The sequence below is a fragment of the Eupeodes corollae genome, chromosome 1 (genome assembly GCF_945859685.1).
Source record: "Eupeodes corollae chromosome 1, idEupCoro1.1, whole genome shotgun sequence".
Lineage (NCBI taxonomy): Eukaryota > Metazoa > Arthropoda > Insecta > Diptera > Syrphidae > Eupeodes > Eupeodes corollae.
Window position 1 is genome coordinate 196,924,308 of NC_079147.1, and position 25,883 is coordinate 196,950,190.

A 25,883-nucleotide genomic window follows, 5' to 3' on the forward strand; every position below is an offset into this window, starting at 1 on the left:
TTTATGGGCGGAGAAAATGAACGTGTGGATGCACGTTGTGGCTATAATAACTCCGACTCGCATTTTGCCAGACGCATCGTCAGCGACCCGGATTCAAATCTCACATGCACAATTTACAAAGTGATAATCACGCTATTGTCATCAGTCCTGATAAATCACCTGTTGGAGAGCATATTCGTAGATTTAATGCACCTGTTCTTGACGATGTTGCTGGAATCATGGTTGGCGACCGTACAACTACGCCAGAAATCGTGATTCGTAGAAGAAATAATAATTAGCAGTTTATTGCTGATACACACCGTTTTATGATGCTCTCCAATATTCCAATGTTTTGGAAGGGACAGGATGGGTATTGCATAAATATTAAACAACGAGATCCCACAACAGGTGCCGAAACAAACAAGAATGTCAGCTCGAAGGATTTTTATGCGTATCAGTTGATGATTAGACGCGACCAGAGCAACGTTATTCTACGATGTCGTGAGCTTTGTCAGCAATTCATGGTCGACATGTATGTAAAGATAGAGAGCGAACGATTACGATACTTGAGATTTAATCAACAAAAGTTGCGTGTGGAAGAATATATACACCTACGAGACACTATCATCACCAACGCCGACGCCGCTCAAATCGGCAACTCTGTCATTCTACCATCATCATACATAGGCAGTCCACCCTATATGCAAGAATATGTCCAGGATGCTCTGACTAATGTACGCGAATATGGGCGGCCGTGTTTATTTATCACGTTCACGTGTAATCCAAAATGGTCATAGATTACATCTTTACTATTGCCTGGCCAAAATGCAATACATCGCCATGACATTACAGCACGTGTATTCAGACAAAAATTGAAGTCTTTGATAAATTTCATAACAAAATTACATGTATTCGGTCCCACACGTTGCTGGATGTATAGCGTTGAATGGCAAAAGCAGGGATTACCTCATGCTCACATTTTGGTTTGGTTAGTCGATAAAATACGTCCTGTGGAAATCGACAGTATAATTTCTGCGGAAATTCCAGATCCGTCTACTGATCAAATGTTGTTTGATATTGTTACAACAAACATGATTCATGGCCCATGCGGCAATCTTAATCGTTCATCACCTTGCATGGCAGACGGAAAGTGTACTAAAAGTTTTCCGAAAAACTTCACTAACGATACAATCACAAATGTTGATGGATATCCAACTTATCGTAGAAGACATCCCGACAATTGCGGACAATCATTTGTTAAAAATATTAACAGCGTAGACATTGACATTGATAACCGTTGGGTGGTCCCAAATTCGCCTCTGCTGAGTAAAACATTCAATGCTCATATTAATGTTGAGTTCTGCAGTTCAGTGAAGAGCATCAAATATATTTGCAAGTATGTGAATAAAGGCAGTGATATGGCTGTTTTTCGGGTTGAAAATACCAATTTGAATGCTCCTCCGGTTAATAAAGATGACGAAAATTGGCCGGTACGTCAGCTCCAATGAAGCTGTTTGGCGTATCTTTGGTTTCCCAATTCATGAACGGGATCCAGCAGTTACTCATTTAGCCGTCCATCTTGAAAACGGCCAGCGCGTATATTTCACGAGCGAGACAGCGTTTGATTGTGCTATTAGTCCACCAAAAACTACACTCACTGAATTTTTTGAATTGTGTAATCGTGCGGATGCTTTTGGTGCTTAAACACGGACATTACTCTTTTCAGAAGTACCACGCTATTTCACATGGGCTGCTACAAAAAAATGAATGCCTCGCCAAGCAAGGTAAGCCAATTGATGCATGTCCCGGTTTATTCAAATCAAATACCTTGGGACGAGTATTTACAGTCAATCCAAAGCAGACTGAGTGCTTCTATCTTATTGGTTAATATCACCGGCCCATTATCATTTGAAAATATACGTAAAGTGAATGGACAACAGTATCCAACGTATAAAGATGCATGCCTTGCACTCGGCTTGCTGGAAGACGACAACCAATGGGAATGTGTACTTACTGAAACAGGATTGAACTGTACAGCTAAACAAATTCGCTTACTATTTGCTATAGTGCTGACTACATGTTTCCCGGCCAGAGCAGAGACATTATGGGATAATCACAAAGATTCAATGACTGATGATATATTGCATCAACATCGTACACGGTGCAACGATCTTACGATAATATTCAGTGACGCTATGTACAATGAAGCATTGATTGCTATTGAGGATCTTTGCATTATAATTGCCAACTTACCACTCAGTCATTTCGGTATGCATTCACCTAATCGAAATGCATCTGATTTAATAGACAATGAATTGAATCGTGAACAACAATACAATACTGCAGAAATGGCAGCGGTAGTTGCTCGCAATGTCCCACTTATGAATGAAGAACAAAGAACCATTTATGACCACATCATGCTCGCAGTTTCGGCAGGACAAGGTGGATTCTTTTTTTTGGATGCATCAGGTGGAACTGGCAAAACATTCCTTATTTCGCTAATTCTTGCTAAAATACGATCAAACAATGGTATCGCATTGGCTGTTGCATCTTCTGGCATTGCGGCAAGTTTATTGGATGGAGGCAGAACAGCTCATTCAGTATTTAAACTGCTACTAAATATTCAAAACAACCCGGACGCGGTGTGCAATATATAAAATCAATCATCCATGGCCACAGTGCTGAAACAGTGTAAAATTATCATCTGGGATGAATGCACTATGGCACACAAACATTCACTTGAGGCATTGAACAGAACATTGAAAGACATAAAAAACAACGACAGACTATTTGGCGGAACTCTGTTACTCCTTTCAGGTGATTTCAGGCAAACACTTCCCGTTATTCCGCGTTCAACGTACGCTGATGAGATCAACGCGTGCTTTAAATCATCGCCACTGTGGCGTAATGTTGAAAAAGTACAATTGAAAGTAAATATGCGTGTTCAAATGCTTCAAGATCCATCCGCTGAAAAATTTTCAAAGCAACTGTTAGATATAGGCGACGGAAAATTTACTACCGATGAAACTGGATGCATAAAATTACCGGTCGATTTATGCACGATTATTGATTCACAAGATGCTCTCATTGAACAGATATTTCCCGATGTACACCGAAAATATACAAATCATGAGTGGCTGGCAGAAAGAGCAATTTTAGCAGCAAAAAATTTGGATGTCAACGATATAAACCTTAAGATACAACATTTGTTATCAGAAGACTTGGGGTCATACAAATCAATTGATACAGTTTTTGATGCTACCGAAGCAGTAAATTATCCAACTGAGTTTTTGAACTCATTAGATTTACCAGGCATGCCACCGCATAATTTACAACTAAAGGTTGGATCTCCGGTAATTTTGCTTCGGAATTTGAACCCACCGCGGTTGTGCAACGGAACCCGATTAGTAATTAAAAAATTAATGAAAAATGTTATCGAAGCCATTATTTTAAATGGCAAATTCCTAGGTGAACAAATATTATAACCGCGAATCCCTATTATACCTACAGATGTGACAATTCAATTCAAGCGCCTTCAATTTCCAATTAGAATGGAATTTGCAATGACTATCAATAAGTCTCAAGGCCAAACGATGTTTGTCTGCGGCTTAGATTTGGGCACTTCACGTTTTTCACATGGACAATTATACGTGGCGTGCTCTAGAGTGGGCAAACCATCCAGTTTTTTTGTATTGGCGAAAGATGGGATCACAAAAAATATTGTTCACTCTGTTGCATTAAGGGACTGATATTGTTTTTTTTTGTAGTATTGTAATAATTAGCGATATGTTAAATTAAATTGATTAATTAAAAAAATTTGTTTGGTGATTTGTTATTTTAATATTTTGTCACCGTTTACAGTACTCTATAGCTCTCCCACTTACATATATACCACATCCGTACAAACTTACAATAAGTTAGTTATTTATTTCTATTCTCTAAAATTTATTTATATGACAAAACAAGGTTGGTCGGGTCAGCTAGTGTTTTATATAAAAATTGTTGTTTAGAAAAACTTGTGTGTTTACAAAAAATAATGTATGAAAACTTGAGTGATGTAGGTTTCTAGCCAAAACCGATAATTTCACGAGAACTGGATTTTCGGTTTAGTATTAAAAGTCTAAACAGCAACAGCACCGGCAACAGAATAACAGCTACCGGGCTAGCAATTTGATATTTGAGGTTTATAATTTAAAACTAATTACCGTCGTCAAGAACTTACTGTTCTTAGGTCTTATCATAACATTATGCTCGGTTTTGTACCAATCACGTTGATGTAGGTACCTGAGAACGAGAGAACTGATGAGCTGGCTAGGATTGGTACATCACTGAAGTAATTCAGTAGAAACTCTACCGAGACAACCTATCCAATGAATTAAGGCAGGCCATTGGTGTCAAGATAACAAGACACCAATGATAAAAATGAAAACATGCACCACGGGCAGAAAATTATAGGCCAATATCAAGAAAACAAAATGCTGCTCGATTACATTTAGACCAAAAATGTTTATCACTGCTTGTATAACTATTCAAAATTCGTAGGCAAACAATTCAGGAATCTTGAAGAACTTGAAGATATTCTAAGAAAAAGCCTATTAAGCTTAATCAAGTCTTTAAATGTCTTTAATATCATAGGGTCAATCACTCTTTTGGGTATAACAATAGATCTAGATTGGTCTATGTGTGGGGATAACGTCATCAATCGGCAGCCCATCAGCAACGTAAACTGTCATTTACAACTCTTTTCCTTCAATTTTAAGAATTTTTAGTAAAGCGAACAAAATTGTTAAAAGTTGCTTAAATAATATTGGCAATTCGTTTCAAGGCTAAATTGTTATTTTGTAATCATCTTGGTTTAAATACTTTTAGGCAGGACATAAAATTGTTAAAAGTTATTTAAATTTAAAAAGAAGAGTTTTGAAAATAACGATTGAAACAGTTGACTTTTGATTTAGCTTTTAGTAATAAAGAAGTTTCTGAAGGAGAATAGATTTAATTTATTTTAGTTAATTTACCAGAAATTTAAAATATAACTAAACAAAAATAATAACAATTTTTTATATGCGAGCTTACTAAAGAAATTTACTTCACGAGAAAAAAAAGCTTAATAATGTAACCTACGAATATTCTCAAAATAGTACAAATTCTTTTTTTTTTGAAAGCACATAAATAAAATAATTTGGTTCAAAATTTGGTTTGTATGCGAATCGATGAGTTTTGAAAGGAAGAAAAATAGCACGATTTAATAAATCTGAGTTGAATACTTAGATTGGGAACAAAAAAGTTTTAAAATTATACTTCTCTTATATGAAATCAATAAATAAAGAAGAGACTGGCGTGGATGGCGTGCTATTGTCACTGATAACTTCCCATTGGTGACCGTCTGTCGATATTTCTTTAAAACTATAACAAAATATCAATATCATGTTGTGTAAGATAAAAATGTTTTAATCAATATCTGTTTTTATAATAATTGAGTCAAAAACCATATCCCATAAGTTTTTCATTGAAAATTATATTTAAAAACAAAAATAACTAAAAATTAACTACAAAATATAAAATATGTTTTATTTTAATTTTCTTGTTAGCGAGATTTTTACTATATTTAAGTAGAATTTTTGACGGCTTTTATTACTTATAAAAAGGGAATGATTTGATTTTTCTAAGAAAACTACCATTGGATTTTTTAAAAAATCTGTATCATTTATTCTCAAGATATTCGAGTCGAACATTAATATTTATCAATTTTGAGTAGTATTTTTTGTAGATTTTTGTTTTCTTATATAAACACTATAACGGCTTCATTTTTCTTAAAAGATAAAACAATTGGTGCCAACATAGTCGAGTCAATTTTTACAAAATTTCTAGTATGATTTTTTTGATGGTTTTATTTTTTGTAAAAAACTTTTACTTTGATTTTTCTAGCGTTATTGTTTTGAGAGATTTTAAGATTTAAACAAAATTTTCATTTTTTTAAATTGTTAGAGTAAATACTCCTTTCTGCATTTTTTTTTTGTAAAACTGAATTTATTTGAAGTCGATATGTCGTTCTTTAGATACATATTTCCTGACAATAAAACGGTTACCCAACGTACAAACGTAGAGAAATTTAAAATTTTTCAATTCGACAAATCGGACTGATTACAATAACACCCTATGTGCGCATATTAAAAGGAATGGATTGGACCTACAATTTCTATCTAGGGGATTTGTCACAGGGGCAAGACCTGTAAACAAATGTTTAGATTGCACAGAATTGGATTGAACGCAGTATAATTCTATAGTTATGGGTTAAAAAGAGCTCATTTAACATATAAACAAGATACACGAAAGCCATTTACTAAAACAACCTTTACGCTAACTACCCCGGCAATAATTGTGTTGCAAATTACACAGAGTTCCATTTCAGGTGCAGTTCGGACTTACATACATATGTAGCATTTCTAGATTAATTCGTTCCAATAGCATAATTTTCTTGTTTTTTCTCCATTTTTGTATGGCCTTTTAAATTGATTAGCAAATTCTCAATTTGATTTTTTTAAGTTTCGGCATATTAAAAGGGGTTATGACTACCCTTGAATTTTTTTAAATTAAAAATAGTGCCATCAAGAGAACAAGCAGTCCGAATACATTATAAGCCTGCATTATAAATAAAGGATCAAACGTTAAACTCAAACAACCATTCATTGTTTTAACCTCTTTACATTCTATGAGTTCAATATGAAGGGCTATTTTTATAAAATTTCCTGCAGAAATTGGGTACAATAAGAACACTGGCCAGCAAAATTAAGTTTTTTTTCTGAATTGTATACTTTTGTTGCCCTGAATTGGAATCTCACATTATAATTTCTCTATAACTTTATGTTTTGGAGACATTTGACTCTATCTGATGCAGGGCCGTCGAGAGGAATTCCGGGCCCAGGACGGAAAAATCTCAGACCTCCCCCATATTTACCTTTTTTTTTTTTAAATTTCATGCCTACTGATATGGTACGTTCTAATTTCAATAACGAATATCATAAAATTGGTTGGAAATAACGGGAATAATAATTTTTTGTTTGCAAAGTGAACCAAAAAAAAGTGTTAATCGTCAAATCAAAATCAATCTTATGGGTATCGTCCAATTTTGTTGAAATGAAGGATGGATAGAAAATAATTCTAAATGGGAGTAGATCAGATTCCGAAAAGAATCATACATTTTATTCGATATTGCCAACGGCAAGTTAGTAACTGATAATACGGTCGATTAAATATTTAAAAAAAATATAGCATGAAGAACTATTACCTAATATGAAAATAAAATAGAGCGAAGTAAAAGTATTTTAAATTTATCTTAAAAAAAAACTATGTATTATAAAAGGTTTACATTAAAATACCCTTTATTGTTTTTAATTATATTAAAATATTAGCACAATGTTTTCATTAGAGTTAGTTTGCATTCAACGAAATATGTGTTTTCTGTTTGCAAACGAGCTTTCCTAGCTTTCTGAGCAGCAACACAACTTATAATTGCATTGAAATTCAATTTCCTTGCCAAAGGTTCTTCGATGCATAAGGTACCAAGTCCAGAAACACTATCTTGTGATTAGCTTTCTGAGCAGCAACACAACTTATAATTGCATCAAAATTCAATTTCAAACTATCTTGTGATGAGCACGAACGAAGAAAACTCGTTGTTCTAGCAAAGACGCTAAATGAACGTTCGGCACTAGTTACACACAGGTATGGTGGAAAACATACATTGAGTAACACAAATGTTGGGGAAAATCGTCTCCAAGTTTTGGGAATAAATAGCATTAAGTAAACTCAATGGTGGAAGTTCTGCTTCAAAATTGGCAAAATTGGTAGCAACTGCTTTGCATCCAGATAAAATTTGATCCCATCCGTTTCGAATAATGTTCAAATCAGAGATCAAATTGTCAAGATTTTCAATTTCAACGTCAACAGTCAAGTTTCTGGCTTGAAGAATGAAGGAAGACATCAGGACGCCATTTACACCTCTTCGAGCTTCATGAGTTAAATAATATCACTTAAGGCTTCTAATGATATTCTAAGATTTTTCAGATGATTTTGCAAATGGTTTTACTGCATCAATTCTAGCTGACCATCTTATTTCGCAAAGTTTGTGAAGGGATCCAGGCACACTCATCTTAAGAATTTCCCAACGTTGGGCACTGCTGCTAAACAAGTTGAAATACTTTTGAACAAAACCAAAAAATGTGATTCCGGCAGTTCAACATTTCTCTGAATCGACTCCAAACAAGTTAAGGCTGTGAGCTGCACATGGTGATAATAATCAGGGGCCCAGGTCGGCAAGCTTGTGATTTTTAATTTTCGGGCCCGTAAAAATAAGTGGGAATAGTAAGCAGGAATAGGTACGATTATGTATGTACGCTCTCCTCACTGCTTTCAATTTTACGGGCCCCTAGAAAATCCCGGGCCCGGCGGATTTCCCCGTTTTCCCCCCTCCCTTTCATCGGGGCTGATCTGATGTTTTGAAAAACGTTGAATGTAAAATACATTAGCGTGTTTAGATTTATGTATGGCAGGTGACTTATGTGCAACTAATGAGGATTTTTTTTAAATAATCAAGATTCTAAAAATATTTGCACTGAAAATTTAAGTAAAAGTTTAAAGACGAAGAGATATCCCTAATCTTTTAAGCAAGATGTGAAGTTCTCAACTTATATGGATGTCCTTATAATGGTAGTTTTAACCAATTCTGTACGCTGTGCAACTTACAATCAAAAGACGATTGTCTACATTTCATTGGTGTCTGTCCAATATTCAAAACTCAAAGACGCTACTTTTTTGGGAAAAGTACTCTTACCCTGCAAGAGACTATAAAAATCCTTAACGAGCATGATTAGAAAACATAAAGTACATTTTTGAAAGATATGTACAAGTATAGATTGTTATTAATAACAGAATTCTTTTAAATTCAAAACATACACAAATTTAAATATTCTTATTTCTTGTTGTCAACCTGGCTGACGTCATAGCCATGGCATCTAAATTCAAAATATTGTATAAAATTGTGTAAATTAATGTAAATAAATGAATTCCTTACTTACTTACCACTACTACTTAGTTGTCGCAAAGGTCCGTTGAGAACTAGGTGTGCGACTAATGTTGTCAGGGATGGAAGGGACCCGAATGCGAGGTAATTTAAGAAAGCACTTTTCATGAAAATAATTAGTCTTGTAGGTGTTGTCAATTCCTCACAAGAGGCAGTACCAGTAAAAAAAAAATAATGGAATTAATGTTTTTGTTTGTTTTTCCAATAAAATAATTTTATTTATTTAGAATACCAACAGTAGTTTGTCTTGTTTAAATTCTAATTCAAAGCAACATTTTACACACTTTTGTCTTTTGACTTCTTTAATTTTAATATATTTACATTACACAAAATGGATTTTCGGAAAATAATGTTTTTCTTTTCTTTTTTGTTGCATAAATTACTATTTTATTTTTGTTGTGGTTGTTTAAAAATGTTTGTAATAAATCATTGAAATATCATATTTTCTAGCTATTTTCTTTTTGTATAATAATTAAACTCTTGTGGTAGACAATTTCGTACCAAGATATTAAAAAGAAAAACATCAAAATAGGATAATATTGATATAAGTGATAAATCTAACGGTAAATAGAATAATGAGACGCATTATTAAAAAAAAACACTTAATCGTTTGATCGTAAATTTATTTCGATGGTGATGACGTTGCATTTCCATCGTCTATACTTATAAGCGTTTCATTATCGGAAGGAGGCGGAGGTGGTGCTGGCATTGGAATCGCCATTAAACCAGCATTCAAAAGGGCAATTGCTTCTGGTTTAGGGATTGCTACGGCATTTGAATATGATGCAGGTGTTGCAAGTGGTGGCGCGGGATTCACAGGAGCAGCCGGCTGCTTGTGCTGTGGCGGTTGGTAAAATGCTGGGGTATTGCTATCGGTGCCATGATGATGATGTTGATGCGAATGACCAGCGCCTCCGTGAGAATGTCCACCGGAATGACTGTGTCCAGCAGAGGATGAGTGATGTGAGTGGGAATGGCCATGACCATGTCCATGATGATGCTTTCCTCCTCCACCTCCACTACCACTACCTGGTGGCTGGGGAAAAGATTTTGGCAAAGACGAATTCTGACGACCCGATTCGGATGATTTCAAACGTTCACTCAAAGCCTTTAAAGCAATCAATCTAAAAATGCAGGAAAAGACAATATCCTCAAACATTCAAGTTAATCCTGATTTTGAGACAAACCTTCTCCTTTCGATGTCATGTGGGTCAACACCAGGCATTGAAATCGATATTGACGACAGACTCGAAGTTGAAACAGTGCGGGGTGGAGCTGGAGGCTTAACCACTCCCATTTTCAAACAGCAGAGATACATTGGATTCACTAAGATACCTATGAATGGCTGCATGACGCCTGGGAAAAAGCTAGCAAATGTGAAGCTTTCCGAGCTATCACCGTGGCCATTCGGATGCCATTGGTAAAATCTCAGATAGACCCATGAGACTATCAGGCCAGAGCAGAACATCGCCGGATAAGTTCCCTCGAGGATGTTGATCAGCCAAGCAACAAGGGAAAATGTAAGAACCGTGAGTGGAACGTTTCTGAAACACAAGAAACACTTACAAAAACATACTTAATTGCAAAATTAAACAAAAAGAAACCTATTGGTGAGCCTTCCATAGCGTGTCTTGAATATCAAATGATCTGGCATAATCTGTCGCACTGCCACACAAATTCCCGCCACATATCCAGCCAACCCATGAATGTGAACATCGAATAAGATCTCAGCATTCTTAGTGCACATATAGACAAACAAATAATAGAAAGTTGTCAATATTGCCACCCCCAGATTAGTGATTGCAAAGAACTTAAACATTTCCATCTGACCCCAAAGAGGTTCCAACATCTTGCCACATAGCCCAACGGTGATAACGTCGACAAGGACTTCATAGAAATGCAGCTCTATGAAGCAGAAGGTAAATGCTGTCCATATCCAGAATTCCGAGGGAAGTATGTAGCCCGGAGTAACACTGAGTATTTGGACGGCTGTCTTGGAATACGAGAGCAAATAACCACAGGTAGTGACTGCACATATTACCGTAATGACGGGTGAAGTGTTTTTCAAGAGGGCGGAGAATTGTTGCTTTAAATAGGGGACATTCCGATTTAGTGCCCGAGTTGTCGCCATTTTTGTTTTTGCTTTTTTACGTTTCTGTTTTGTTAAGTTTAATGTTGATTGTAATGTTGTGCACTTTTTATTATATTTTCAATTTATATTTTTCATCGTACGTAAATGATGTATGAAACGTCAACAAAATGTCAACTGTGTCATTCAACAAAATATACAAAAAAAGAAGTAGTGACAAACAGAGAAAAGGAAAACAAAATAAACATAGCAAAATTCTATGTTTTGGCTCGTTTAGAAATAATCTTTAGGTGAGTTCTAAAAGATTTGTTTGAGTACAGCCAAAAGTGAAAATATTACTTCCAATAGATTCGTATCTTCTTAAGGGAGATAAAATGTGATTTATGGTGGATTAACATGTATCTGGATCTACAAAGCAGAAAAGTGGAAAGAAGTGGGTAGAAAACCGACAGTAGGAGAGATAAGTCGTTTTAACTTTCTATAAAGTACTAAAACTTTTGTGTTTGCCATAGTTCTTTCCGAGTTGTCTTAAAATTAAAGTTTTTAGCTACTCATACATAATTCTGTGTATACTAGAAAAGTATAAAAACTGGGAAAGCAATCTCACTGTTGAAAACCATTTTTTGAAATTAGTTGCATAAACCTATCAAATAAAAGGAAATTTTAAAGAAAGCCTTGTAACTCAAAAATAGAGACGAAATTTAAAGTGTTACACTTGTAAGATTCTGGCACCATTGATGCAGTCGACGATGCTATAAAATTTACATGTTTGCCTTCCTATAATGCGAAAGCATGTCATTTTTAGAATTATCTTTTGAATTATTTTAAAGAGCTTCAACTTGTTAAATGTTATCAAACGAATAAGTGCTTTATAAATTACAGATCAGTTTTTTTTTAGAAAAATTGTTTACCTATGCTACGAGACAACCACAGAATTGTTAAATTGTGAACTTGTTAATCTTTTCTGAAAACTAGAAGGTTAGAATTGAAAGTCTAGTTTTTTTCATACAAGTGGCACTCATAGATAGAGATAGGACAAAGCTGTCAAGATCAGAATTCTATGATATTATTATACGCTGCCTTTGTGATGTGAATCTAAAAACAAATGTAAAATGCTGAGGGTACTGTCAGCGAAACAATATATTAAAAGTTCTAGACACAAGATCATTTATATAAATAAGGACGAGTGTCGAAGACAAAACGTAGCCCTGGGGACCACCTGTGTTTATTTTGTTGGTATCAGATTTAAACCCGTCCAAAACTATTTGTATTGAACGCTCTGAAATCCACTGACAAATGTTTACTGACTGAAATCTGACATTGAAATTATGTGATATTGCACTACAAATCAGTGGAACAGTTCGTTTCACTTTTGAACATAAAAGTATCAGCTGTTCAGGAAAATAAATTACCGTCCGGGCTTACATTTCTTTAGCTTTAGATAAAAAGGCTTTTAGTCCAAAAATTACATTTTAGGTTTTGTTTGATAATTAAAACTGAAGGTTAGAACAACTGCAAAATATCGACAATATAAAAATCTTTTTTTATATATTAACGTCTTAAGTTCATTGAGTATGTGTGACCATTTTCTAACTTTTTGTCTTACGTCAAAAATCTGTTATAAGGTATCTCAAGTTTAATAATTATTTATATATTTATAATTTTATTATATATTATTTAAAATTGCTTTTTATTGGTTCGCATGGTTTTCGTTTTAAATGGCGTAGCATTAGAAATAAGCCCATAATAATGTATCATATATTTATAAAGGGTGTTTTTCTCAGAGGTATAAAATTTTGAAATATATTAAAACAGAGATGATTTTTAAACCTTAAATTTACTTCATCCCACAGAAAATCTTCTGGCAGAATAATTTAAATATTAGTTCTGCCACGGCTGGCACAGACGTAGTCTAAACTAAAAATACAATATTTAATGACTTTTTCCAACGTTTGTGATGGTGTCCTTCAAGTCGAAAATCGTGTCTGCGTATCAGGTATTTACACGGGAAATATTCAATTGGCGTTTAATTTCAAAATTAATTGTTAATTCAAAAAATCAATTGTATCACGAGCTGTGTGCCATGTTGCACCACGCTGTCATGTTAAAACCACGAAACGAAAATGTCAGTAATTATGACTCTATATCTATAGCGGACACCATTGACTCTACGTTCTGGCCAACATTGGAAGTACGGACCAAATATCCTACCAACCCACAAAGTATACAAAGCAGTCAGTATTTGTGGATATAACGGTGTTTCAACATAAGATTATTATTGACGTTTGCATTCGATCAAAAGTGAGAAAAAAATTGGTACAATTTGTAAGCGTTGTTCTGGCGTTAATAAAAATAAATCTATTGACAGTTGACAAAATGGTCACCATTTTGTTGAAAATTTTTCCCCCTTGCTACCAACCCGACGGACTGAATATAATTACGATTATTTATAGACAATATTGGATTTTCGAATCCTAGTGAGTCAATTGGATTGTCTATCCTATTTTTTTTTCAAGATATGTTTTTTTAGAACCATATTAAGTTTGATTAACGCAAATTCAAGTGGTTTGGATTGCAGGTCAATGAACCGCACGAGCTAGGCATCCGCAGAAGTATTCAAAAAAGATGGCGAGGGGCAGCACAATTAAACGGGGAATTACTTTATTAATTCATTTAAATCTAAGAGGGGCAATTTATGGTGAGACACAAAAGTATGTCTTCTTAATCATTTTGTTGTTGATTGATATCTTTTGACTTTTAAAACAACTTTCGAAATAGTTCCTGTATCATAAATAAAAAATGTCCGACTTTTTCACGAAATAATGCCTTCAGTTAAATTTTTCAAATAATCATTGCAGCAAAAGGGAAACAAGTTGTGCATAAATGTAAAAGCAAGGGAAGGTGTACAGCCCAATCCTAATATTGTATCAAAACATATTCATCCAAGCATAATGTTAAAGAAAATATAAAGCTAACAAGGAACAAAATCACATTAAAAAAAAATGCAATGGAAAAAGCAATTAAAATGAATTCAAACTGCGTAGTAAAATAATTCAAAAGTAGGGTAACGTCTTCAACTTAAGACTCTGCTAACTATGCTAACAGGGGTTCTGGAGTATTTTTTTGTATAGTTATTGTTTGTCGTATAGACTTTAGGTACGCAAAGTATACTTCGTTAGACCCCCTCTTTCATAACTATAGGCACTTATTTACTTGTATACATGCATAAAGTATGTTGTAAATACATATCTACTTATACCTTTTGTCAAATCAGGAATATTTTGGTGTACCTATTGTAAAAAAGCGAATTCGGCAAAATACATTGTGTTAAAAAAAGTTGCATCTTTCATTTTGATATTGAAAACAAAAATAGTCTGAGGGAAAAAGTTGTTTTTTGTTTTGAGTGGGTTTTAAAATTTTTAACAACAAAAGTTCCCAGATGACCGATAGTATTAACGATGATTTATAGTGATTGAAAGTGTGCTTTTCTCAAAAAGAAAACAATCAATATCAAAAAAAGAGAGATGTGTGCTTATCACCAAAGGAACAGATTTCTTAGAAATTCACTTCATCAGTTTAGAGACCAATTTTACGGTGTGGGGCTCAAGTTGAACAGAAACTAACTTAACACATTTGTTATATAATATAACAACAATGGACTGATAAAAAGCTATTGATTTCTTAACCTCTGGGCTAATTAGATCCTTTTACATGCAAAATCTATACTGAAAAATATATTTTTGAGAAATCTGTCCATAGATTTAACTCCAAAGTTACCTTAAAATTCTCTGCTTCAACTTACAATTACTTGTTAATATGAACAATTGCATATGTAAAAAAGTTAAAATCAAGATTTAATATTTTTAAAAACATCAATAGCACTTTTATTACTGGCACTCAAATTACACTTTTCAGATGGTTTTTGAGGGCTTTAATTTAAATCCAATTTCAAAATCACTCTATCACATCTGGTTTTTGAGATATTATTTTTGAAATTCGAAAAAACATATTGTATGTGTCTTTTAAATACAATTCGTGATAAAATTGTATAATTCATACTGGTAAGTTGTTAAGTTTCACCTGTCTTATATTAATCTTAAGAAAATGAGGAACTATTTATGATAAAACTGTTTTTGCAAGAAAATTTTGTCTTTTTGTAACGAATCCGATGGCTAAAAAAGGCTATTTCATACATTTTTTTTTAAATATATTGCAAACAATTTCAAAATTACTTTTAAAACAGCTGAAATTTTTAAAGCACATAATTAAAATCAAAGTTTGGTTTCGAAATCTGCACTTAAAATTAAAACGGGTTTTTCACAATCCTTTTAACAGCTGAGATTTTTAAAGCACATAATTAAAATCAAAGTTTGGTTTCGAAATCTGCACTAAAAATTAAAACCGGTTTTTCACAATCCTTTAAACATTCAATTCAAGATTTCTAAGAACTTCATACAGTCAAAATAAAGGATCATAACATATAAGAATTGAATTGGTTGAAACTTATTTTAGAAGGCAAAAGATTTGTAAAGGGTGGTTAAATTTTAAGGACCAAACCTTAACGTCAAGTTTTATTTTGCAATTTCATTTGACATTTCTCAATTTCAGGCTAACTCAGTTTGAACTATTGAAAGATACACAATCGATGAAGGCATTAAAGTTATTCAGGATTATTATGGAAATGAGCGTTCAAATTTGCTTCTTGATTTTTTCGGTTAATTATGCATACAATCAAAAAAATTGAGCAAACATTTGGCCACAATTTGGGACCAACCGGGTCTCTAGGAGATGTCAAAACACTAGTGCAAGCTCGTACAGCTCGTACTTCAAAAAATATTGTTCTTGTTTTCAAAAGTGTGACTGAAGAACCCTCCACCTGAACTCGTCTTCGTACCACATAATTCCACTTCTCAGGCTTGATGAACATTATCCATAAAGACCGCTATTTACACGCTTAAATGGGCAATTGACTCAATAACTAAAGCCTATTGGCCATTTCAAACGTCGAGTCTTCAATGGTCAAAATGTTAGCAAGAAATGGCAACAGTGGATGGTCAATTTTCAAAGAAAATCGTCTTCAGTCAATAAGTAAAATTTCTGCATTTTGGGCGAATTATAATCCAACAGCGAATGTCATAAAACAAATGTACCCACAAAGTGTGAATGCTTGTTGTGGCTTTTAGGTTGGCGGCATCATCGGTCCGTATTTTTTTCCTAAATTAGAGCGGTCAGGCTCTAATGGCTTCCTTTTCCGACACATTCAATAGCCACGTTAGCTTACGTGGTGGCGATGTCAATTTGGCGGCAAGATCAAGTAATTTGACACCATTGGACTTCTTACTTTAGGGTTATTTGAAAGAAAAGGTCTATGTCAATATAACAACAATACAAAAGCTAAAGAATGAGATAATTCGGCACATTAACGACATAGAGCCCCAGCGTCATCGAAAATTTGGACCATCAAATGGAGGTGTGGCCGATATTTTGTTCCATACATAATTGAATCATACCAATATTATCTATATATATAAAAATGAATTGCTGTTCGTTAGTCTCACTTAAACTCGAGAACGGCCGAAAGGATTTATCTTATCTTAGTCTTGAAATGTTCGTGGAGGTCTAGGGAAGGTTTAAAAGGCGAGAAAAAATCGAATAATTTTCGGGAAAACTCTAAAAACAGTCGTTTTCTATTTCCTATACAAACGTTTTCTAGAGTCAATTTGAACTTTATTGCTATTCAATAAAGTTGATATTAAATTATAACCACTCACTGTTGTCTAAGCAATTTAGGTGTGTTCCTAACGTCAAAGAGTCAATTTGCAATTTATTACCGCTGCATAAAGTTAAAATTCAATCATATTTATGAAAATAGTCTTCGTCTGCGCTTTGGAGGATCTAAAATTTCCTTGATGCTCCCGGAGGAACCGGAAAAAGGTTATTAATTTCATTGCTTTTGGCGAGGATCAGATCGCGAAATGATGTTGCTTTAGCGTTGGCTTCATCTAGAATAGCTGAGATTCTGCTAGGACAGAACATTGAAAGATCTTCGTGACAACCAAAATATTTTTGGTGGGGCTATGATTCTGTTGGCAGGTGATTTTCGTCAGACTCTTCCAGTTATTCCCCGATCAACTGTTGCTGATGAACTAAATGCATGCCTAAAATCATTGAATTTGTGGCAGTACGTAAAGACACTCCAAATAACAACTAACATGCAACTAACATCAAGTTGTTAGATATTGGAAATAATAAAGTTGCAATGGACACCTCGACCGGATTCATCACATTACCCACAGATTTCTGTCAAAAGTTTAATAACCATAATTGGCTGGGTGAACGAGCAATATTGGCAGCGAAAAATAAAGATGTCGAGTAACTTAATGCTCCTATTCAGAATTTTCTTCAGGACAGTTTGTTTCCTTCAAATCAGTCAACACCGTTATGAACCAGGGTGACGTAGTCAACTATCCTACGGAGATTTTAAATTCACTGGAATTGCCTTTGCAATGCAACAAGACTGGCTGTGAAAAAGCTGATGAATAACGTCAACAATCATAAAAGGAAAATACAAAGGAGAGGATGTTTTGATCCCGCGAATACCGATGACTCCAACAAATTTATAGCATTCGATTTTAAACGCTTACAATTTCCAGTACATCTGGCCTTCACGATGACAGTAAATAAATCGCAAAGACAGTCTTAAGAAGTTTGAGGAATCAACTTGAAGTTGAAGTCCAATTATACGTCGCGTGTTTGCGCGTCGGAAAACCGTCTTCTTTGTTTATTTACGGACCACAACAGAAAACAAAAAATATAGTTTTTGAGAAAGCATTAAATTGATTAACAAACTGTATCATAACAGTGTCAACATGATGTGTCGAAAATAATAATAAAACTTCATGCTTCATTAAAAAATGCTTTTTTATTCAATACGTTTTATTTGTTTTGAAATTAATTTACACAAAAGTTTAGGTATTTTATTCATCGATTGAGGCAGTACGAAGTCTGTCGGGTCAGCTAGTCATAATACAAAGAAATTACAATTATTTTCTAAATAATTTGGGTTTTATTCAAAATTAACATCGGCCATTAAAATTTAACTACCCTCTACTTTACAAAATCACAATAATCTTTTATGTTAAACACAAGCCTTAAAAACACTGTTTTTGGTTGTCTTTTACACTTTTAAATACAAATATTTTAAGAACTCGATGTTACTGAAAAAGTATAAAGAAGTGTAGGAATTCACCACAGCTAAAGAGGTTAGACCATCCTAAAGGTCGAAAAATGGGATTTTCTTCAGAATAAAACTACAAAACACAGCGGAATAACAGATATGGAGTTTTATAAAACATATTGACTGCTTAAAATAATTTTTTTGAAGTGATTAATTTCAAAATGATGTTTTTGCGTCATTATTTTAAAGGGTCCGCGGTCAAATACATCTGGAATTTTTAAATTAAAATGATTTAATGAACTTTTTTTGATTGTACATATCATCTTTTAGAAAAAAACCTAGGATTGTTGTGATATATTTATTTGACCAAACGGCACACTTTAAAGTGAAAAATGCAAAACTAGTCTACAAAATTTTTAATAACAAATGATCTCCGCAATGTTAAACAAAATTCTTAGGTAATTGGATGGAAAACGTACTTTCAAAGATGTATTTCAAGTAAATCGATTGAAAAATGTCTTAATTATGAGTTTGACAAACCTTAAAAAGGCAATATAGAGATAAGGTTTTGAATAGTAGAAAACCTTAAAAAACTTTACAATACCTTTGAAACAAAAAATTGAAAACTGAGTAATTAAAGGTCTCTTGCTGCCATAATAACAATAATAATAGAAATAGATTTTTCGAAAATCTTGATGTAGCCTTATCTCTGAATTTTTTAAAAAGATATTCTTATAATTTGAATTTTCGAGTATTTAAAAAAAATTAATTTTAACTGGCGCCCAATTTTTGTCGACAAATTTTATTATTTTGCATTTCCAAACTGTAAAAGCTGATATAACCGATATACGATACGATATATACCCATAACTAATTTTATGTTTTCGAACCTTATTATTATTTCAAGCTACATAACATAACATCGCCCCAGCCAGCTGTGATATCATATACACGCTTCATCATACATAACTTAACATACAGCCGTACTTTATTTTATTTAATCATGCAATTAGAATCTGTCTCTTCCTTCCCAGTGTACCGCCCGCCTGCTAGAAAAAAAGGAATAACTAAAAATCCTGCGCAAAAAAGAAAACAGAAAGAATTGACATTCAATTGAAATTCCCTTGCATCAGTCAGGCTCCCATTGCCTCACCTCGACATCGGCTTTAATAACAATAAAATTCTTACACCGAAACGAAACGTCCTTCTTCTCATATTTCTTCAACCACCAGTTGTTTTTCAAAAATTGGTCTACCCAACCAACCAGCTAGCCATCAGCCAGCGTATCCAGTTTTACCTTTAGAGTCTTCATATAATGTAATGTACAAAAATATAATAATCGTCATCCCTTTTTTTGTCCACCCCTATTTCCCGTTTCTACCTTTGTACCGAATAATCCTCGTAAATCCCTCTCCATAGGTACAACCGTTTTTCTACGTTATATTTACCTACGTACGTTACCTTTAAAAACGGTGCGGCGATAATGGTGCACCTTTCCTGGTTCTTTTTTTCTTATTTTCAAAAAATTCCATTTCTTGTTTACTAAATTCCTTAAGGAGTTCAAAAAATGAGCGGGAAAACCCCAACACCATCAAGAAACAAGATCTATCAAGGATAAGGATCAAAAGAAGGGGAATATGGAAACGACCATGAGTTGATGCCTGAGCTGACAGGGTAACTATCAAGAATCTAGGAAGTCAAAGTCAGTTAGGTTTGGTTTGTTGCCGCGTTAAGTTCGGGTTTAAAATTTGTTAAACATTTTTCTTTATTTTTTTTATAAATAAAAGAAAAATTATTGTTTTAATAATTAATTATTGTTTTTTTCTTCTTATATTTAATTTATTTTTTTTAAATTGTTTTTAAAGACTTTTGAGTGATTTCTTTTTCTTGCTTTCAAAATCATTTTTATTGAATTTGTGTGCGTTTTTGTTTTTTAAAATATTTAAGACCCTTTAAAAAAAACTCTAAAAATAAAAATCATGTCGTTTTCAAAAGCAAAATTGAAGCGTTTCAACGATGTTGATATCTGTGACTCCCCTTCAGCTGCCGCAGCAGGAACATCGACAACATGTGCAAGTACAACTGTTGCATCATCGTCGTCCTCATCTACATCGTCATCGATGACGACGTCGTCGGGCACTACTGCTCATCCAGAACGAAGGGAACAAATTGAGAAATTTTTCAAAGACGCAGTTAGAGCAAATGGTGCATCGGCTTCGGCTAAGGAACCCAAAGAAGGTAAAACCAAAGAGAAGACAAGTTTGAAGGAAAAAGGTATGCGACTATTTAGAACTCCATCGTTGCCACATCGTTTACGTTTCCGACAACATTCTGATTTGACTTCAACCGCCTCGACTACGTCCTCAACACCTTTTCAGTCAACCAGTTCGACCCCAATCAAAGAACACACAAAGTCTGCGTCGAATTTGAAAGGCAAAGAAGCGTTACAGTTTGAAATTAGATCGAAGAATGAACTTCTCGAGAACTATTTGAGTCAAATTGATGTACTTAAGCGTCATGTCGAACAGTTGAAGGAGACTGAAGCACGCCTCAAGGAAGAGAATGCACAGATTTTGCAAAAAAACGAAACTCTCGTCTCTGAGTTAACTGAAGAGAATCGCAATCACAAGAACACCATTGATTGTTTGGGTATTGAAAACGCTAAGCTTCTCGAGAAGGCAAATAGTTTCGAGAGCGAATTGAAGAATCTCACCGAATCACACTCGACTGAGTTGGAAAATCTCAAAACTATCAATTCACAGTTGGAAGCCAAGTGTGAGAATCTCAACTCAAAGTACGAACAATATCTCAGTGAGAATTCGAACCTAAATGAAAAAATCCAAAAGCTAGATTCTGAAATAGTTGAGCTCAAGGAGAATCTCTCTCGCAACAACGAAGAGCGTTCGGAGAGCTTAAAAGAACTCGATGATATCAAATCGAAGAACGAGGAACTTCAATCTGAGGTGAAGAAACTCCAGGACCAAATCGAAGCCGATGCATTGTCTTATGCCGTTGAGACTAAGAACACCTTTGTCGAACTGGAATCCCTCCGAAATGAAAAGAACTCTTTGCGCAACGACTTGGCCACAAAATCCGAACTCATCCATAATCTTCAGGAAGAGGTTTTGGATAAGAACTGTGAAATCGATGCCCATCGAGATACCATTCGTTCGTTGGAAGAGGAAAAACAGCGATACGTCAACTTTGATAAGGTTCTTGAACAAGCCGAAGAGAAGGTTCGTATCGTTGAGATCCAGGCCGAACAGAAGATCAAGCAGCTGGAATCGAATGTGGAACAAACAATCGAGCGTGAAAGAAACTACTGGCGCAGTGAACTGAATAAGAGACAGGAGCAGGCAGAGAATCAAGTTATCAAGATCGAGCTGGAGAAACAGGATGTCATGATCCTTCTCGAATCCACCAACGATATGCTCCGAGAACGTGATGAGAAAATTCAAAAATACGAAGACCAACTTCGCAAGGGTCTTGAATATTATATTAATTTGACAGACACTTTGCAAAAGCAGGTCGTCGACATTAAAGCCGACATGGCCAAGACTATCACTGAGAAGTACAACTATCAACTGACACTCAGTAATACCCGTTCCACTGTGAACATCCTGATGGAACGTTTGAAAAAATCCGATTCTGATGTCGAAAGCCTGAAGACTGAACTAGAGGCAGTGCAAGCCGAGAAGAAGCAGCTAGAAGCCAACTATACCGAATTGCAAAACGAACTGGCCGCCCTGAAAAACGATTTGGCCGAAAGCGAGAAGAATTTGAACGCATTGCGGGAATCATCAACTGCCCTGCAAAATGAGGTGAGAGCTAAAGAAAGCATGTTTAGTGATATGCTCACCTCTGAAGAGGAAACATTGGGAAAATTCAATAAAATTGCCACCACTTTTCAGGAACGTATCGATGAAAATGTCGAGAAATACATTGAACTATATCTGGATCTCAAGAACAAGGACGACAATCGTGAGGTATACATGGCCGATATGCGTAAGGCTTTGGATGAGTTTGCAACGGTATTGGAATTGGCTCAGCTGGAAATCGATAACAAAGATAAATGTCTAACCAAGTTGAAGGATGAAAACGAGACACTCAAGTTGGAGAATCTATCGCTCAAGTCAAAGGCAAACGATAACACAAAATGCATCGCTGAAAAGGACACCGACGAACAGCAAGAAGTTCTAATTGATTCACAGTTGAAGGCTGAGTGCGATAAGATCACAAATTGGTTACTATCGACAGCTGACGAGAATAACGAGGTTAAGGAGTTGCTCAAGGAGAAAATCAGCAATAACATTAATACCCCCAAGAGCCTGCCTAGAACTCCCAAAAACACAACACCGAGGACACCCAGATCACCACGTACCCCAAGGACCCCGAAGTCGATGAAGACAGTCCTGTTCCCTGGCAAAGAGAATCTACTGCCCACCATGGAGGTCATAAAGAGCCCCCTTAAGACGTGGAATAAGTAAATATAGTCAAATAAGTTAGATAAGTATCCTATAGTTACATACATATATTATATTCGTAGATCTCCTTTTGTAATTTTATTTTCCCTCCTTAGATGTTTTTAAGTTTCCTATAAAATATAATTTATGCAGTGATTACGATCACGTATGCTATAATAATGTATTCCTATAAAGAAAAAGAAGATTGTACTTGTATCTCCTGTATGAATGGAGTATATTTACATAACAAGCAACCATGTGACACAATGTAGCCCTTTGTTGCATAAATGGTGATCATGTTGAGGAAAGGTTCTTTATGGAAAGGAACCCTCATCAAAACAATGAATAATGTTTCGCATGGGAGATCTCCCTCTCAAATGAATTCAGTTCAAATGATCCTCCTTCTTCCCGTCCGCCAGTTGTTGGCGACGACGGACGTCCCTCATATACCTATTTGTTATCGTGACGACGAGGAAGGATGTGCGATGAGAAGTGCGATGAAAAGAAAATTCCTGTAGATATAAAAGGAATGTTCCTTTGTTTACTTTCTTGTCGTGTCGTCTGTGTTGTCGTCGTCACTTCTCCTCGTTCTCGGGGTTTATCGTCCTTAACGTGTGGTTTATTTTTAAGGATACACAACACAAGCAACAGGAATATGCTTTATTTACCTTCTTCTCAAACACTAAGAATAATCAAAGCAATTTTTAGAAGTTCTGAGAGGGTAGAGCAGATGTTTCATGTTTTTTGGCGCTAGATCTAGAATCTTGTATACCTTTTACCTACCTAGATAAACTAGAAATGACAACGGTGAGGCTGAGAGATGGTTGAGAACTATGATGAAGATGATTATGGTTCATTGAACTTTTTTAAGGATTTTTAATATCGTGTTCATGTGTTCTATTGTTGAGTATAAAATTGATTGATTGTTATTTTTTCTATTCTTACAAAACTCATTTTTATTATTTTATTATGAGATTTAAAAAACAAAAACAGTTGTTCCCGTGGAAAACGTTTGTCCCGTTGCAGTTTTTATGTCGTTTATGTTATTTGACAATGGTGGACAAACATCAAATCATTTTTACAAAATTTATTTTTATCATTTTTGAAAATTGTTTTCTTCTAAATCCAATACCAACCTACTTTTTGTTATTTAAAAAAAAAATATTTGGTTTTTGAAAATTATTAAACGAACACTTTTTTATTTTTGTGTATTTCTTAAAACTCATTTATGTAAGTGGAGGTAAACCATAATTTTTATTATGGTAAGTTACCATCCTATAATTATTATGTTTTTTGTTTATTAAACTTATACACATTATTATGTTATATTAAATTTGTGTTTGTATTGAGAAATACTTTGAATTGAGGAAATTTGAATTAATTATTTTTTAAATATTTTATTATATAATATTTGTTTGTTTGTTTTTTTTTCTGATCATTTTCTTGACTTGACTTAAATTAAAAGGATCTTAACACATTTATGTTAATTTTAGATTAAATTTTTAAATATTTATTTTACTTGTATATTATTCATAACTTTGTTTAAACTTTAAGATAACAGAAAAATAAAAATATATAACTATATTAAATAAGTTAAAGAGCAATAATTGGATTATATTGTTGTTGTTTTCTTTTTCTTCTTTCAAAAATTGGTGTTTGAAAACTATGAGAAAAAAAAGACGTTACTTTTTTTGGAATTATGCTGGTATATGGTGAAATCGAGGACAATATTAAAGGTAAGGGATGGAATGACAATTAACAGGTTTTGCTTCGTTTCATGATAAATGTTAAAAATACTTTAGGGGAGATATGAAACATTTGAGGGGTGCATAAATAATGAATGAATTTAATTTGGATTTATGACCTTTTGGCTGGTGGTTCAATATGATGCAGTTTTGTGCAGTCATAAACTGCGTGTGAGAATATTTAGAAAAGTACCTACGTATTGTTTGTTTTCAAGTGATTTTCAGAAGACGAAAAAACCGTTACTATATGCGGAAAGAGGGATGGAAGTGTTGTTGAAAGACTTTATTTGATTTTGGAAAAAAGTAAAATAGTTGCATGTTTGAATTTTGTTCACAAATCGGAGACAAACTAAACAATAGGTTTTGAATTTGTATTGTTTGTATTGTACAATTTAAATAAGAGGGTTTATGGTTCGTGGGAAATAAAATAAAGGTACGTAAAATATAGTTTTAGGTACCTGATTTTATAGTTTACGAGGATTAGAGATTAGGGAACAAGAATTTTGATGGTTTAACCGTGTGGTTTAGTCCGGAAATAGTTTTAAGAATGAAGATCTAAAATTAGCAACATTATACTAAATAGAAATAAGAACAATAAGGAGCTGAAAAATATGCAAACGAAAAAGTATGATCCTGCTCATGTGAGTAGGTTTACAATGAATTTTATTAGGTCTTTCAACAATGTTTTCATAAACATTGACAGTTGCGACAGGTGACAAACTATTTGACAGTTTTGTAGAATTGTAGGAAAATGATAGACAAGTGTTGAGTATTTTCTACAATTGTCAGGAATTTTCCGACAAATTTGTTGTGACTTATGACCATTTTTTATGAAATTGAAAGAAAAATGGCCCAATTATGCCTATGGACGAAAATCCGCACTAAACAGTGACTCGTTTTGGGTGTATCGGCTATTCTATGTATGCGTGTGGGTTTTAAGACAATTTTGGTTCTTTACATATCCGCCAAGATCAAAATGAGCTGTATCTTAAAAGAAGATTTTTTTGGAAAAATCGGAATCTTCTTTAAGCGTTGTTCAAGCGTTTACACAACCATATTCGTTCAGCAGAAGGATAAAACTAATTATCTATCAAATCAGACATGATCTAAAGGTTACCATTCACGAAATAAGCACTCGTTGACAAAAAACGTTACATGGCGGACCCTTTACATATCTATAGTATTTAAGTGACAATTGCGAAACTGAGCTATGGTCCAGTAAAAAGAACTAAAATGATAAACGATATATTTTCAAGTGATGAAGATTCTCAATTGGGTCTTCGTGTAATACGTTGCCGGCGCTTTTGAAATTTTATACAAAGAATAAATAATAATTTCGAATCGTTAAATG

The 25,883-nt window shown here is 34.2% G+C and overlaps 3 protein-coding genes across 3 annotated transcripts; 2 read left to right on the forward strand and 1 right to left on the reverse strand.

The window, feature by feature from the left end:
- The first annotated feature begins 104 nt into the window (after window positions 1–104).
- LOC129947961 (uncharacterized) lies at window positions 105–1,487 on the forward strand. Its single transcript, XM_056058747.1, has 3 exons — window positions 105–251; window positions 339–713; window positions 777–1,487. The coding sequence occupies exons 1-3, from the start codon at window positions 105–107 to the stop codon at window positions 1,485–1,487; spliced, it is 1,233 nt and encodes a 410-aa protein (XP_055914722.1).
- Window positions 1,488–9,238: 7,751 nt separating this feature from the next.
- On the reverse strand, window positions 9,239–11,337 carry LOC129941073 (transmembrane protein 115). The gene is made up of 3 exons (XM_056049615.1): window positions 10,663–11,337; window positions 10,246–10,602; window positions 9,239–10,182 (listed from the first exon to the last, which is right to left on the reverse strand). Exons 1-3 carry the CDS (start codon window positions 11,187–11,189, stop codon window positions 9,681–9,683), a joined length of 1,386 nt encoding a protein of 461 aa, XP_055905590.1. The 5' UTR covers window positions 11,190–11,337; the 3' UTR covers window positions 9,239–9,680.
- An 8,578-nt stretch (window positions 11,338–19,915) lies between these two features.
- LOC129943236 (myosin-10) lies at window positions 19,916–23,263 on the forward strand. The gene is made up of 2 exons (XM_056052539.1): window positions 19,916–22,145; window positions 22,236–23,263. The coding sequence occupies exons 1-2, from the start codon at window positions 20,304–20,306 to the stop codon at window positions 22,809–22,811; spliced, it is 2,418 nt and encodes an 805-aa protein (XP_055908514.1). The 5' UTR covers window positions 19,916–20,303; the 3' UTR covers window positions 22,812–23,263.
- The last annotated feature ends 2,620 nt before the right edge of the window (window positions 23,264–25,883 follow it).